The following is a 13,334-nucleotide window of genomic DNA, read 5'->3' as shown; positions in this document are numbered from 1 at the left end:
ACTTCCAAAGTGCTGTTATGCTCTTCTCATTTGGCATTGTAAAGTCCAATGCAGAACTTTCACATTAATTCAATTGTGTCTTTCTGAATTCCATTGTGTTCTTCTGTATCGTATTATGCTCTTCTGTATTGGATTGTTCTTCTTTATCGTATTATGCATTTCTGTGTTAGATTATGTTATTCTGTATCGTATTATGCTCTTCTGTATTAGATTATGTTCTTGTGTATTGTATTATGCTTTTCTGTGTTGAATTATGGTAAAGTGAATTATGCTTACATCATGTCCTTTATGGCACTCACTGAACAAAATTTGGACGACTGAGTGGGGAATGGGTCTAGTGTGTCAAAATGGCGGACCACGAGGAGGATGATACGAGCCCTTCGCCTATCGAAGGACTCAGTAAGCAGTGCATATGAGAATTTTCACAATAATAATCCTCCTATACAATCTCACTATCTTAAAGAAATGCTAGGCCTCATACTTAAAGAAATTCCTTTGAATTCAAAGGGAAAATTATCTCCAGACTCATGTGACGGCTATGGGAACAGAAATGGCGGTCGCTTTTGCCAACATATTCGTGGACGAAATCGAAACCCACCTACTGAACCAATGACGTTTTCTCGCTTTGGGACATAAAAAGAGAAGACCTAGATATATTTATAACACAAGCAAACACATATCATCCAACGATAAAATTTACACCGAAATCGCTTTTCTTGACACAGTGGTTTACAAAGGAGTTAGATTAATTCGAAACAGAATCGATCCTTGACATCAAAACCCATTATAAACAGACCGAGACCTTCCAATACACCCACTATACCTCTTGTCGCCCTCAGGGTGTAAAACGAGGGTGAAGCTATCAGACTCTTACGTACAAACTCCTCGGAAACAAAATTCCAGGAGGCCATCTCGAATTTTAAAACGCGACTTGAAGCTATCCTAAAAACCTAATAGATGTGCACATTGTCTGAAGCAACATTTTCCGGAAGGCGATCGGCATTAAGAAAACAAACAAAAAAGATTCACGAGAGAATAATACCATTTGCCACAACATATCATCCAGCAGTTAAAAACCTTAAACAACTCTTGATGCAAGAATGGAGTTTTATACAAAATTAGCCAATGCATTTTCAAAATGCCTCCTATCATATAATACAGAAGAGGGAAATCACTAAAAGTCATGCTCGGCGTTTGAGCAAAACTTTGAAGACACATATTACAGCGGCGCAACCGCAAAGACACGTAAGGAAGTCATAGCAGGTCTGTCATGATCTTTTACCCAGCTAGTTTAGGATAGACTTCCTCAAGTTTACGCTTCAACTCAGTTGCATTAGCCTTGGAAGAAAAGCAAATTTTTTCTTTCGCAAAACCAGCTGCTTGTAGCTTCCATTTCATTTCACTTCACAGAGATTCATGTGTCCAGGCTTCACGAGGCTTGAAGAACATGGGTGCGTACTTCCCTTTCTTTCTTGGAGGAGCAGAAAACTGATTTCTGCTCTGTGGCGCTGGACGGCGGCTACCACCAAGACCATCATCGTAGCTAGCGAAAAGTGTGCGTAGATTTGAGGTAATTATTTCCGCCCTGTTTGCATGAAAAGTAGAAGTAGCTGTAGCAGGCCGGTTATTACCGCTTTCCGCACTGCAAAGTAAATCTGTCGCCTCCCACAACAGCTTAATCCCTTGGATCGATAGGCGAAGGACTCGTATCATCCTCCTCGTGGTCCGCCATTTTGACACACTAAACCCATTCCCCACTCAGTCGTCCAAGTCCAATGAAGGATATGACGTAAGCATAATTCACTTTACCATAATTCAACACAGAAATGCATAATACAATACACAAGAACATAATCTAATACAGAATAGCATAATACGATACAGAATAACATAATCTAATACAGAAATGCATAATACGATATAGAAGAACATAATCCAATACAGAAGAGCATAATACGATACAGAAGAACACAATGGCATTCAGAAAGACACAACTGAATGTGAAAGTTCTGCTTTGGACTTTACAATGCCAAATGAGAAGAGCATAACAGCACTTTAGAAGTCTAAAACACCATGTTAGAACTGCATAAGATAATTTCTAATTTTGGCGGTAATCACCCCTCATACATTGAGACCCTCCTTTATTTCCAGGTAACGTTCTCTGCACTGACTGAAATTACAGCTAACGTCAGTTACATTCTTCTTCCCCGTTAAGGCTTCCTGCCTATTAGTAATTTACTGCTGGTTTTTTTTCTGCAAAGCAATTTCTCCACTTTACTTGAACAGAATTCCAAGACACAGAGAGAAGACCGACTCAAGGAGCTCAAGCGTTTTCTGAAGCATCCTTGTTATCACGAGAGGGACACCCATGGGAAACATATCCAGCTGGGGAAAAGGATTTGCAGTTAAAACACGTTGTCAAAGGTTGCTAAAGGAAGTAGCCAGAAAACTGTGTACATACCGAATCAGGATTAAGCCCGAGTTTGAAATCGGCCATATAGCACTTTAAAGATCAGAGGGGTTTTCGTTAAACCTGGAATGTAGTTTCCTGGAATATAGTTTCCGTTAGAACTCCTTATTCAGTGTTTCTTTTTTTTAATGTTATTATTTATGTCCTGCCTCGTTTGCAAATCTTGATACCACAAAAACTTTGTTTTGTTGACCAATCGTACAGCTGAATTGCTCTCGGGCAACAGATCGAAACCAACGAAAACCGCGTACTGTAAATCCTCTATTAAGCTCCCCTCTGTAACAAGCCTTCCATTTTTTTAGAGGAGGAAAGTTATTAAGCCCCTCCCTCTCTTTTAATCCACCTCCCCTCCCCCTCCCCTTATTCTTCACATCCAAGTAAATGATAGACTGTAATTTATCACGACTGTAACACTTCATGTGGACTGATCCGATATTGTTTTATTCACGTGATGAAAGTTCGGATTTGTTTTTGATCCTCGGCTTCATGACCTCCAACTTCACACTGAGGTGCGGTATTGCGGAATATCAAAATATAAATAGGTTGTATCACTTTTGACTTATCAAAATTGTTCTCATACATTTCTTGGAAGGTTTTTTGATAATATCACGAGATTTTGATACTGATAGAAGGCAACGATATTTTGATATTCTGCAAAGGTACTTGAATATCAAGATCTCATGATATTTTCAAAATATCAAGAAGGCTAAAAAATATCAAGTCTCTGCTAGGGTCAGGTGATAGGTGATTAGGTTTGATACTTTGATATATCATGATATTATCACGATATCGTGATATTATCAAAATATCAAGAAGGCTATCAAAATCTCAAGTCTTTGGTAAGGTCAAGTGATATGTATTGAGGTTTGATATTTTGATATATCATGACATTATCAAGATCTCATGATATTATCAAATTTTGAAGGAAGGCTATCAAAATCTCAAGTCTTTGCTAGGGTCAAGTGATGTGGTGTGAGGTAGAACGAGGTTTAACGGTATTCATGTGTTTCAAGGATTAAAGAACGAGGTTGTGTATTCAAGTGTCATGGTGATATTGGAAAATGAGAATATCGTGATAATATCAAAATATCAAGATATCATGGTGAAGTAACTTCATTATCAGAATATCATGATAATATCAAAAGATCAAGATATCAAGGTGATATAAGAATATCAGAATATCACGATGATATCGAAATATCACGATAATATCAAAATAGCGAAATATCAAGTAATTTGTGACATTTTGATATTCTGCAATTCCGCACCTTAGTGGAAACTTCAGGTGCTTGAAACGTCCAGCCTTCAGAGTTTTAACAATGAAATGGGGGGTGTAAAAACGTACAATATTAATATATCACTCTGTAGTATGACAAAGACGAATTACGCAGCCAAAATTCCTTTGAAGAAGAATCTTTTTTGTAGGCCAATCGCCCACAAATGCTGTATCTCTTCCTTCAAACTCATCCATCTCGTCCAAACGCGTGTTTTATAGCTGTTAGCGACTTCGGCGCCCGATAAACGAAAATCCTGACACTTCCGGTTCAAATTTCCCCTCCCCACGCGTGCAAAGGTCAAATTCCCCACTCCCCGGGCACAGAAGATAGTCAAATGCCCGGGAAGGGAGGGGAAGGGGGTGTTGAAGTTTCGATTTGATCAGAGTATAACAGCCCGACACTAAGGCCACTTATTGGTATCACACTCGTGATTTCTTTTGGCTTGTGAAATTAATTTTTAAAAACGTGGTGACATTCCTCCCCTTTTATTTAAGTATCGTCGCGTGCCCAAATAGAAGGAACTCGTATTTGATGCGTTGTGTACAATTGCAGTAAACGTGGGAGACAAAACGCAAAACACATCACTCTGCACTTTCAACGACGAAGCAGCAAACTTAGAGCTTAATCGATCAGTAACACAGAATTTGCATTCACTATGTTAGGGGAATCGAATACAAGAGGTGGAGATATAAGAGCTATTCCTCTTTGTCTGCCTAACAACTGCAAGTGGAATTCGGAAGTCCGTGATTACATCAAAACAGGCGAGGAGCGTTCTTCATTGTACGTGGTCGACGAAGCACTTGAGAAGCTTAGGGAAGTAAAAGGTGCGACACTTTTCTTTAGCGTGACGAATTAAAAACAAGGTGTAATTTTGCTTGCCGCTACTCAGTCTCTCTTACAGAAATGGCAGATCTATATTGTGAGATCTGTATCGAAGATCTATAGTTAATACTTTTGGGCCTTTCAATTATGACGCTATAATTTATAGTTTGTAATGCGAGATGCTACTCGTTTTTACTTACCCTTATTTAGGTCCCGTGTGCGTGGTATCCATTGCTGGTCCATACAGGAAAGGAAAGTCTTATATTTTGAGTGAAGCATTTGATCAATCGGACGTCTTCCCTCTTGGTCATGAAATGTTGGCTGAGACAATGGGAATCTGGCTGTGGATCGTACCAGGAAAGTATAAGGTAAATTCACAATGGACCAGCTGATCTGGGTGATCAATCTAGAATATATCCGAGGCCACCTCTCGTATAGGTCTCCATTTGAATCGATCTCAAAGCTTTTACTTTCTAGCTTCATACTTTTGTCGTAACGAACCCGAAGGGCTATCTAGAGCGGATCTAAACTGGCTAATACTAAGCGCTTTAACTATAACAAGTCCTGTCTTTTATGGCCATTCGTTTATTCTTAGAACTCGAGCAGCCAGGAGTTCAGTGTGGTACTGCTAGACTCGGAAGGAATTGATGCTGCTACCAGCGATGGCCGTGACGATAATCAGATATTTACGCTAACCGTACTGCTGGCTTCTGTGTTGATTTACAACTCACAAGGTGTTCCCACAAGGCGTGATCTTGAGGGACTAGAGTATCCTTAATATCAAATATCATAAATATTAAAGGTTTGTAACCCAGAAGATCACGGATTTGGAAGATTTGGAGGATTTGTATCTTCTCGAAGGTTTTGTATTTATTGTGTAAATGCAGAACATTTACTTCAAGATAATGTTAATGGCGTTATGTGTTCAAGAAAACAATCAAAATCCTGATGGGAATCATATGACCCCTTTATACTCTTTATGAGCACTCACAAGATGTTGTTTTCGTAAAAAGCTATGAATTTCCACTGAAAGATTATCCGATAGTTGTTTCTATTTTCTGTCTGGTTGTAAATTAAAATTACATCGTTAGACGCGAGGGAATCCTATAAAATCGTTTAAGTGTTGCTAACAGGTCCGTACGGCTTTTTCCGGCTCCGATCGCGCTAATGCGTAGGGCCCTCATACGGGGATTTTCTCAATAGTTTTACAATGAAACCACGCGCGGGGCCGTACGGGTCATATGATTTAAAAAATAATAAAATAAAATAAAAAACAAAAAAATAAAAATTATATTATTTGTAATCCTTGGCTTGCTTGTTTAGTCTCTTAAGCACCGGGTCCAACTCGTGGGCCTTAGGTACCAAAGAGTTCACTTCATTGACAGAACCTTTCTCAAGATGCGAGCTGATCCCAGAAGAGTAATCTTTTTGGAGCTTATCAATGCTGACTGTGCCTGGAATCTTGTCAACGTAATACTTTTCCAGTCCCTTCTTAATGACCCCAAGTGCACCAATGACAACTGGTAATCGTCTCTGTTCCCATTTCCCACATCCTGGCGATCTCGATCTCCAAGTCTTTATACTTAGATTGTTTCTCGACTACCTTAACGGGAGTATTTCTGTCTGATGGGACTGCCATATCTATGATCTGACATTTCTGATTTGTGTGATCTCTGATTATAGTATCTGGTTTATTAGCCGCTATTTCCCTGTCAGTATAAATTGGCATATTCCACAGAATCGTGGCTTGTTCGTTCTCTACAACAGTATCTGGCTTGTTGTCGTACCATTTGTCAGTTGCCTTGATATCGTAGCTCTGGCACCCTTTCCAATGGATGTATGATGCTGCGTTATTCTTCTTCTTCTTCTTCTTCTTCTTCTTCTTCTTATTATTATTATTATTATTATTATTATTTTATTTATTTATTTTTTAATCGAATTATAACAGAGTTCTATGTGGGCATCTGGCCTCCTCCCGAGACCTGAGGAGGCATGTGTAATATTCGATAAAATGAAAATAAAATTATTATTATTATTATTATTATTATTACTACTACTACTATTATTATTCGGCAGAGAACGTTTTTCAATCATTGTTTTCATTTATTTTAATTTGAACGCAACGGTGAGCTATGAAGTACGCTTTACCTCGATCATTACACTAATCAAACAGAACTGTCAAGAACATAGGACCATATAGTAGTGGTACTTGCCAAAATCCAATACAAATGTTATATTGACCCATTTCAATATGTCCCAGTCTGCTATTTTCTTTAACGGCGTAATAGTTTTATTGTTAATTTGTCTCAAAGAATCCAGATTCGATCAAATCAAGTTAGTAGCAATAGAGAAGAAAAAGAGTTCTTTCACAAAACATTTCCTTTCTTCCTTTGGCTTTTGAGAGACGTGACACAGAACATACCGCGTGATTGCAAAGACTTAAAAGATTACTTTCTGAAAATGGTAAGAAGCCAATCAGCAACCAATGAGGTTGGAGCTAAGGGATAAACGAGGACTAACAATAAATGTAACAATAATAATAATGATGATGATGATAATGATAATGAAAATAATAATAATAATAGTAATGATAATGATGATGACGATGACGATAAACCTATTTTACAGCATTCCTTTGAAACTTATTGTTGTACTTAATTTAGAACGTAAACAGGATCGAGCAGCCATACAGTGGGAAGACTGTTTATGCGTTCGACGTATTACGTCTTCCCTGATTCTCCAAAATGCTATGTCGAACTAAACGCATCCTAAACGAACATCATGCAATGTTGTCGTAATTTATTTCAAAGGCCTTAATTCTGACTTGCAGAATTTGTAGAGAAACTGTCTTGAACGAAGTTGTATTTTGCTGCCGTCCTTTTTTTAATTAGGGGAATAGTGAAGACAATTTTCTCCAAGGCGAGATTAGCTGCTAATATGAGAAAATTACCTGACCCTGATCGTTATCGATAGGAGGAATTTTTACCATTGTTCATTTGAATGACACTCGTTTAGTGCTTTGTATTAAAGTTTGTTCTGTGTTGTTTGCTAACAGGTTTTCAAAGAGCAGGATTCATCTCTTCCCAAGAGTCAGGATGCAGCAGAGAGCATCTTACGTTTTTTCCCTGGGTTTGATGCATTTCATTTACCTCCTCCTACGGCTGACGATGAAATAATGAGAAGAATGCATGAGAAGAAGAGTCAGTTACGTCCCCAGTTTTTAACCAAATTAGAGCAATTCAAGTCGTTGTTAAAGTCTATCTTGGTTCCTAAACACAGCTGTGTTGATGGACAGTTCGTAACTGGAGAAGGTAAGTTCTTTGTCTCCAGCTTGTAACTCTGCATGGATGAAAATTACATTGCCAGTTTTTATGGAGTCATGTGATTAAAATCAGACTTACATCCTTGGTTCTCTTTGTGCGCTTCCTCACGAGATGAAGCTCGTTGACTTCTAGTTTCCACCTAGGATTGCATGGGTCGTTTTTACTGATGCAAGTGTTGTTCAAAGTAATACAAGCTATCATTATGACTTTAACATTTGACCGCCTACATTCTGTTTTCTAATATAAAATACGCCATCTCCCTTATGGCATGCTCAGATACAACTCTAGCAGCTCTGAGTTTCGTATTAAGGTTTTTTTCTACTGCATCTTTTGTTGAGTCAGGAAATACTTTAAGCAACCAACTTCGTGGTGGGTTAAAGCAGCAACCCCTACTGTTGCAAATGGTATTTCCCCAGAACCTAGTAAAATAAGAACTTTGTTTGGAACCTGCCTCAATGGCATTGAAAATATCTGAAGATTGCAGGATGGTTGAATCATGCATTGAACCTGGAGAGCCAACGCCTGCCCAAAGAAGCGTAAGACCGGCAGGTACAAAACGCAGGTCACAGGACACAGAGCACAGGTGATTGCTTTACCTATACAGAAAGTATCCTAAACATTCTTAAACGCTAACCTTAGGCCTAATTAGGCCTGAGGTTAGCTCTTATGAATGCTTAGGATACTTTCTGTATAGGTTAATAATGACTTGTGACCTGTGACCTGCGTTTTGTACCTGCCGCCAAGCTGACTTTCTGGAGATGCTGGCTTTTGAACCGAGTAGTCTCTTTTCTTACGTCGTCGACAACACTATCCAGGAGAAATGTAAAAGTCTCTCTGGTAACCCGAAGTCGTTTCTTGAACTGAACATCACTCCAGTTGTTGAAACCATCCTCCCACCATTCCTGATTCCTCTCTTCGTTTGGGCTTCTAGCCTTCTCGCCTCTGGTGGCGCCTAAAGCTAAAGCAGCAACTGCTGCACAAACTGGTATTGCTAAGTTTTCTGATTCAAGAAGTTGGAACTTGGGTACCATCGACCCGCTACACCAGAAATCTTCGCCCAACAGACGTTTTCTTCCGGAGAAAAGTTTGCTATACATGTGCAGCGCGGCGGCCATTTTACTTTTAGAACACAACTTGAACTTAGTGCCAGTCCTCTTTGCGCTCAAGTGTACTCATTTGTGCTCACATTCTCCTGGTAATATGAATTTAAGACCATATGGTCGTCTGGAATTCAAATTCGACGAACAAATGTCAGACGACTTGTTCGTCCTCTCGTTTGAAAACGACCAGTTACTAGAAGGTAACATTTCGTCGTCAACTTTCGTCGTCATCTTTTTTATCCATGTGGTTCTTTCCACGGTACCTTCAAATACCATAAAATGGAAACGAAACTCGCTTATTATATTCGGATCGATGATTATTACTATCTGCTGGTAACTGTTGTAAAACTGATCAAAGATTGTTTGAAAATGTTAATACTGAGACTATGCTTTTGCTTTCAGAGGTTGCGTTTAGCCGTTTGTGTTCGAGTCTGTCACCTCTGTTAATGATTTGTGCCTGAAAAATCGATTTCTGATCCAGGCAATATAATCTTCTATCAGATACTGTAATCTTTGATTTTTAAAGTAAAATGAATCGCTGTAAATATTCGAAAACTACTCACCTTCCATGCTGAACCTTCGATATCGATGCTCCGTGTGACTTTCTGCCTCGTGACTCAAGTTACCCAGAACACCTCGCGAACTCGGTGAACAATACCGATATCACCTTGCGCGCCCTGTTAAGCAATACCGATACCACCTTTCCCGCTCGGTTGAACAAATCGAGATTGCTATCCCCTATAACAGTAATAGTTTTCACTACATCCGCCCCACCTGAGATAAAACGGAAGGCAGTTGAGGTGTTTTCTAATTAATATGTGCTGCACATTGTGATGTCTTCATATTATTTTACATGTAATTAGGTAGATGCATGTAATTAGGTGAAAAATACAAGGAGAGGATGGGCAACAACAGACAGCATTTATTTTTAATTTCCATCAACGTTTATTTGATACGCTATCAACGAAAAAGCAATTTACATGATTTTGGAAAATGCCTTGAAAATATGGTAGTAAAACAGGAACAGGAACATTCAATGACTAGAAGGTAACATTTCGTTGTCGTCTTTGGTCATCATCTCTTTGATTCATGTGGTTCTTTCAACGGTACCTTGAAATACCATAAAGTAGGAAAAAAACTCGCTTATTATATTCGGATCGCTGATTATTATTACCTGTGAATAACTGCTGTAAAAATGATCGAAGATTGTTTGAAAATGCTGATACTGAGACTATGCTTTTGCTTTTTGAGGGTGCGTCTAGCAGTTTGTAGCCAAGTCTGTCGCCTCTGTTCAGTCTCATTTCATTTCTGTTTGACAAGTCGTCGCCGTGTTTACGATTTCTGCCTGAAAAGTCGATTTGTGACCGAGGCAATATGATATTCTATCAGATACTGTAATCTTTGATTTCAAAGTAAAAAGGAATCACTGTAAATATTCGAAAATTACTCTCCTTCAATCGCTATGCTGAACCTTCGATATCGATGCTTTTTTTGACTTTCTGCCTCGTTACTGGACTGGGCGCAGTCTCTTTTGCTCCAGAATCGTTGAAACAAACGCGTACGTTGAACTTTTAATGGCTGAAACTGCGGGTCGCAAATACCGTGGGCGTTGGTTAGAGTAAAAAGAGAGACTGCAATGGTTTCATATTGCGTTTTGGAACCCCGTCGCTCAAGTGACGGAGTGTTGTTATTGGTCGATCTCGGGCGAAGCGATGACGCCAACTTTGATAAAGGTCAATCAACTCTAAATTCGCGGAATTTATGTATTTATTTATTTATTTGTGAGTGAGTGTGTGTGTGTGTGTGTGTGTGTGTGTGTGTGTGTGTAGGAGAGAAACCCTGCCCTGACAATGCACACCCCAAATATCATAAATATGAATAAATGTTTGGAACGAAAATTTGCCCTGAGCGGGATTTGAACCCACGTCCCCCCATTACAAGTCGGGTGCGATCAACACTACAAAACCAGGACAACCATGCTGGCAACACAGCCATCGAAGAGGTGTTTTACGTGGTAAGGGCGTGGGCCTTCCGGGAGAATTTCCTTCAAGGTGACAAGGTAGGGTAGCCTATAACTCCTCTTGAAACCCAACTGAGGATCAAGTTAATGGTGCACTACCGTCGTCAACTTAACGGATGACAAGGAAGGACCCTCGAAGGATACAGGCTAATTTCACTTTTTATAGAGAGTGTAGGAGAGAAACCCTGACAATGCACACCCCAAATAATCATAGTTTTAATTGAACGAGACGTTTTTTTAAAGCGTTTACTCGGAATACCAAGTGGCGCAGATTTTTGGACGAGGTAGTTTTTGTGACTACTGCGCATGGCGCGTAGTCACTTTTGCCATCGTGTTAGTTTTTTCCGAAAATGATTATGTAACAATAGAATACACTTCGGAGCCAATCTGCATACTCAGAGTACCAAAGTTCGGACTCTGCAAACAGTACGATGAATTGCCGATAGTTCGCAAGGACGAATGAAATGTTCGGGTGCCCCGTGTTCGCAGATGATCTGGGAAGAATACGGTTCTGAGGTTAGGTTTTAATTCTTACAACAGTTACTTCTCGTAGCCTTCATATTTTGTTTCTAACCGACCAATTGAGCCCGTTTACGCGTTTAATGAAGGCGCCGTTTTCGAGATAAACAAAGCTTTGCAGTAGCACGTAATTGTCAAACCATAGATGGTTCATAGTTAGATCATCAAATTAGCGAGGTCTTCTGAATTGTCATCTATAGGAGGTTGAAGATACCCAAAAAATAAGTCTTTCTCCAAGTTTCCAGTTCCACGACGTCTTTCGTTTCGAAAATACAGTATTTCGAATTTCCTAATTGCTGGTTTTCACTCACGTGATCAACAGCCATGTTTTTCAACGGAAACAAAAGGAAGCGTTTGCATAATAATAGAGTTAAATTCCCGGAGGATTTGGTCGGGGCACCAACATGGCCGCCTTTTCTTTGTTTTGGGCACCAACATGGCGGTCGTGACGTCATGTGAAAACCAAGAATTGTCACCTTATGTAGCTTATCATGGTGACACCATGATACCAAGCTACAGTGGAACCCCGTTAATTAGGTCATCAATAGACCTAAAAAAGATTGGCCGTATTAACGGGGAAGGATGAAATTCGTGACTAAAGGGCCATAATGATAAATATCGCATTTGCACTTCCAAAACAACTTTTCTCTTTAATAAACAATAAGAATGTACGTACAGTAATTGTATAAAATACTTGAAACTTCGGTTAGTAGGTAAAACACTTAAAATTGTTAAGTGTACTGTACGTTCCGAGCCTAAAATCAAAACAAGAACAGGTCCAGCTTACTATGCTTCTAAAAAAACGGAAGCCGCCGTAATTACCTAACCGAAAGACTTAAGTATCAATCGTGTTTTTGATGAAAGCACAGACTTAATCCCTTCACGATTTGCCTCACTGGATTTTACAGTAGTGTCAAGATCATGTTTGTGGTGAAAACAGGGAGGAGTGTTGCTGACAGTACTTTGTAAAGTAAATTGGCTGTTCGATTACAGCGGTAACTAACGAAGGTCAATGAAATTAACATGTCACAGGCGTTTGGCGCGAGTGGCCGAGTTAACGGGGTGAAATTATAGAGGACTCTACTGTTTGGGATTTAAAATTGTGGCCGTTGGCCGTATTAACGGGTGACCGCATTAACGAGGGTTTTCTATAAGAGAATGTATGGCCGTTAGGCGGGCTTCCACTGTATTTGATTGAAAAAAATATCTATCCCTATGAATCTAAGCAGTTTGAGCCTGTCAAGTACATTAGGAGATGTGTTCATACATTTTATCTCATGAGCGACAATTAAGCGCTTTCAAGGAAAAGTTAAGTAAAAGTTGTATGATTTCAACGCTTCGACAAAGAGCTCAGAAACTATGTACCGCAAGATCTGAGAATTGGAGATGGTGTCTAAATTTGTTTCCCGCGACATTGCAAGTTATTGGCATTTTTCATCGAACGTTTCGGATTTATTTTTTTTGTTGCGTGACAGTGAAAATGATCTATCGCACGTAAATTTTTCAATGGTCGAAAAACTAGCGATATGGAAGCTGTGGTGAATCAATTCCCACAATTCAGCCACCCCTATTCACATCATGACAGAATATTCTACTTCTTTTCCCCTTGTACATCTCTGGAGTAGTCACATGCGCCTCTGGAGCGCCTTTGTTTTAATTTGCCAAGTACGAAACAAAACAAGTAAATGTTTCTGCAGACAGTTGCTCATTCATAACAACGCAGATAATGTACTAGCTGGTGAAAATCGCTTAATGTTTACAATTGCAAATAAATTCAACAGGTGACATAGCTATAGGGGTAGT

At 39.4% G+C, this 13,334-nt stretch overlaps 1 protein-coding gene across 1 annotated transcript in view; it reads left to right on the top strand.

Moving 5' to 3' along the window:
- Positions 1-347: 347 nt before the first annotated feature.
- Positions 348-13,334, top strand: part of LOC138014110 (guanylate-binding protein 7-like) — a 26,943-nt gene continuing 13,956 nt past the window's right edge. The window contains exons 1-7 of the mRNA XM_068861137.1: positions 348-399; positions 2,287-2,424; positions 4,410-4,571; positions 4,780-4,937; positions 5,165-5,337; positions 6,858-7,032; positions 7,625-7,880. Coding sequence (XP_068717238.1) covers positions 348-399; positions 2,287-2,424; positions 4,410-4,571; positions 4,780-4,937; positions 5,165-5,337; positions 6,858-7,032; positions 7,625-7,880 — 1,114 coding nt within the window. The remainder of the gene's footprint in view (positions 400-2,286; positions 2,425-4,409; positions 4,572-4,779; positions 4,938-5,164; positions 5,338-6,857; positions 7,033-7,624; positions 7,881-13,334) is intronic.

This window comes from Montipora capricornis, chromosome 8 (genome assembly GCF_036669925.1).
Source record: "Montipora capricornis isolate CH-2021 chromosome 8, ASM3666992v2, whole genome shotgun sequence".
Lineage (NCBI taxonomy): Eukaryota > Metazoa > Cnidaria > Anthozoa > Scleractinia > Acroporidae > Montipora > Montipora capricornis.
The sequence above is the reverse complement of the archived record's forward strand: the minus strand, read 5'-3'. Positions and strand labels throughout refer to the sequence as shown.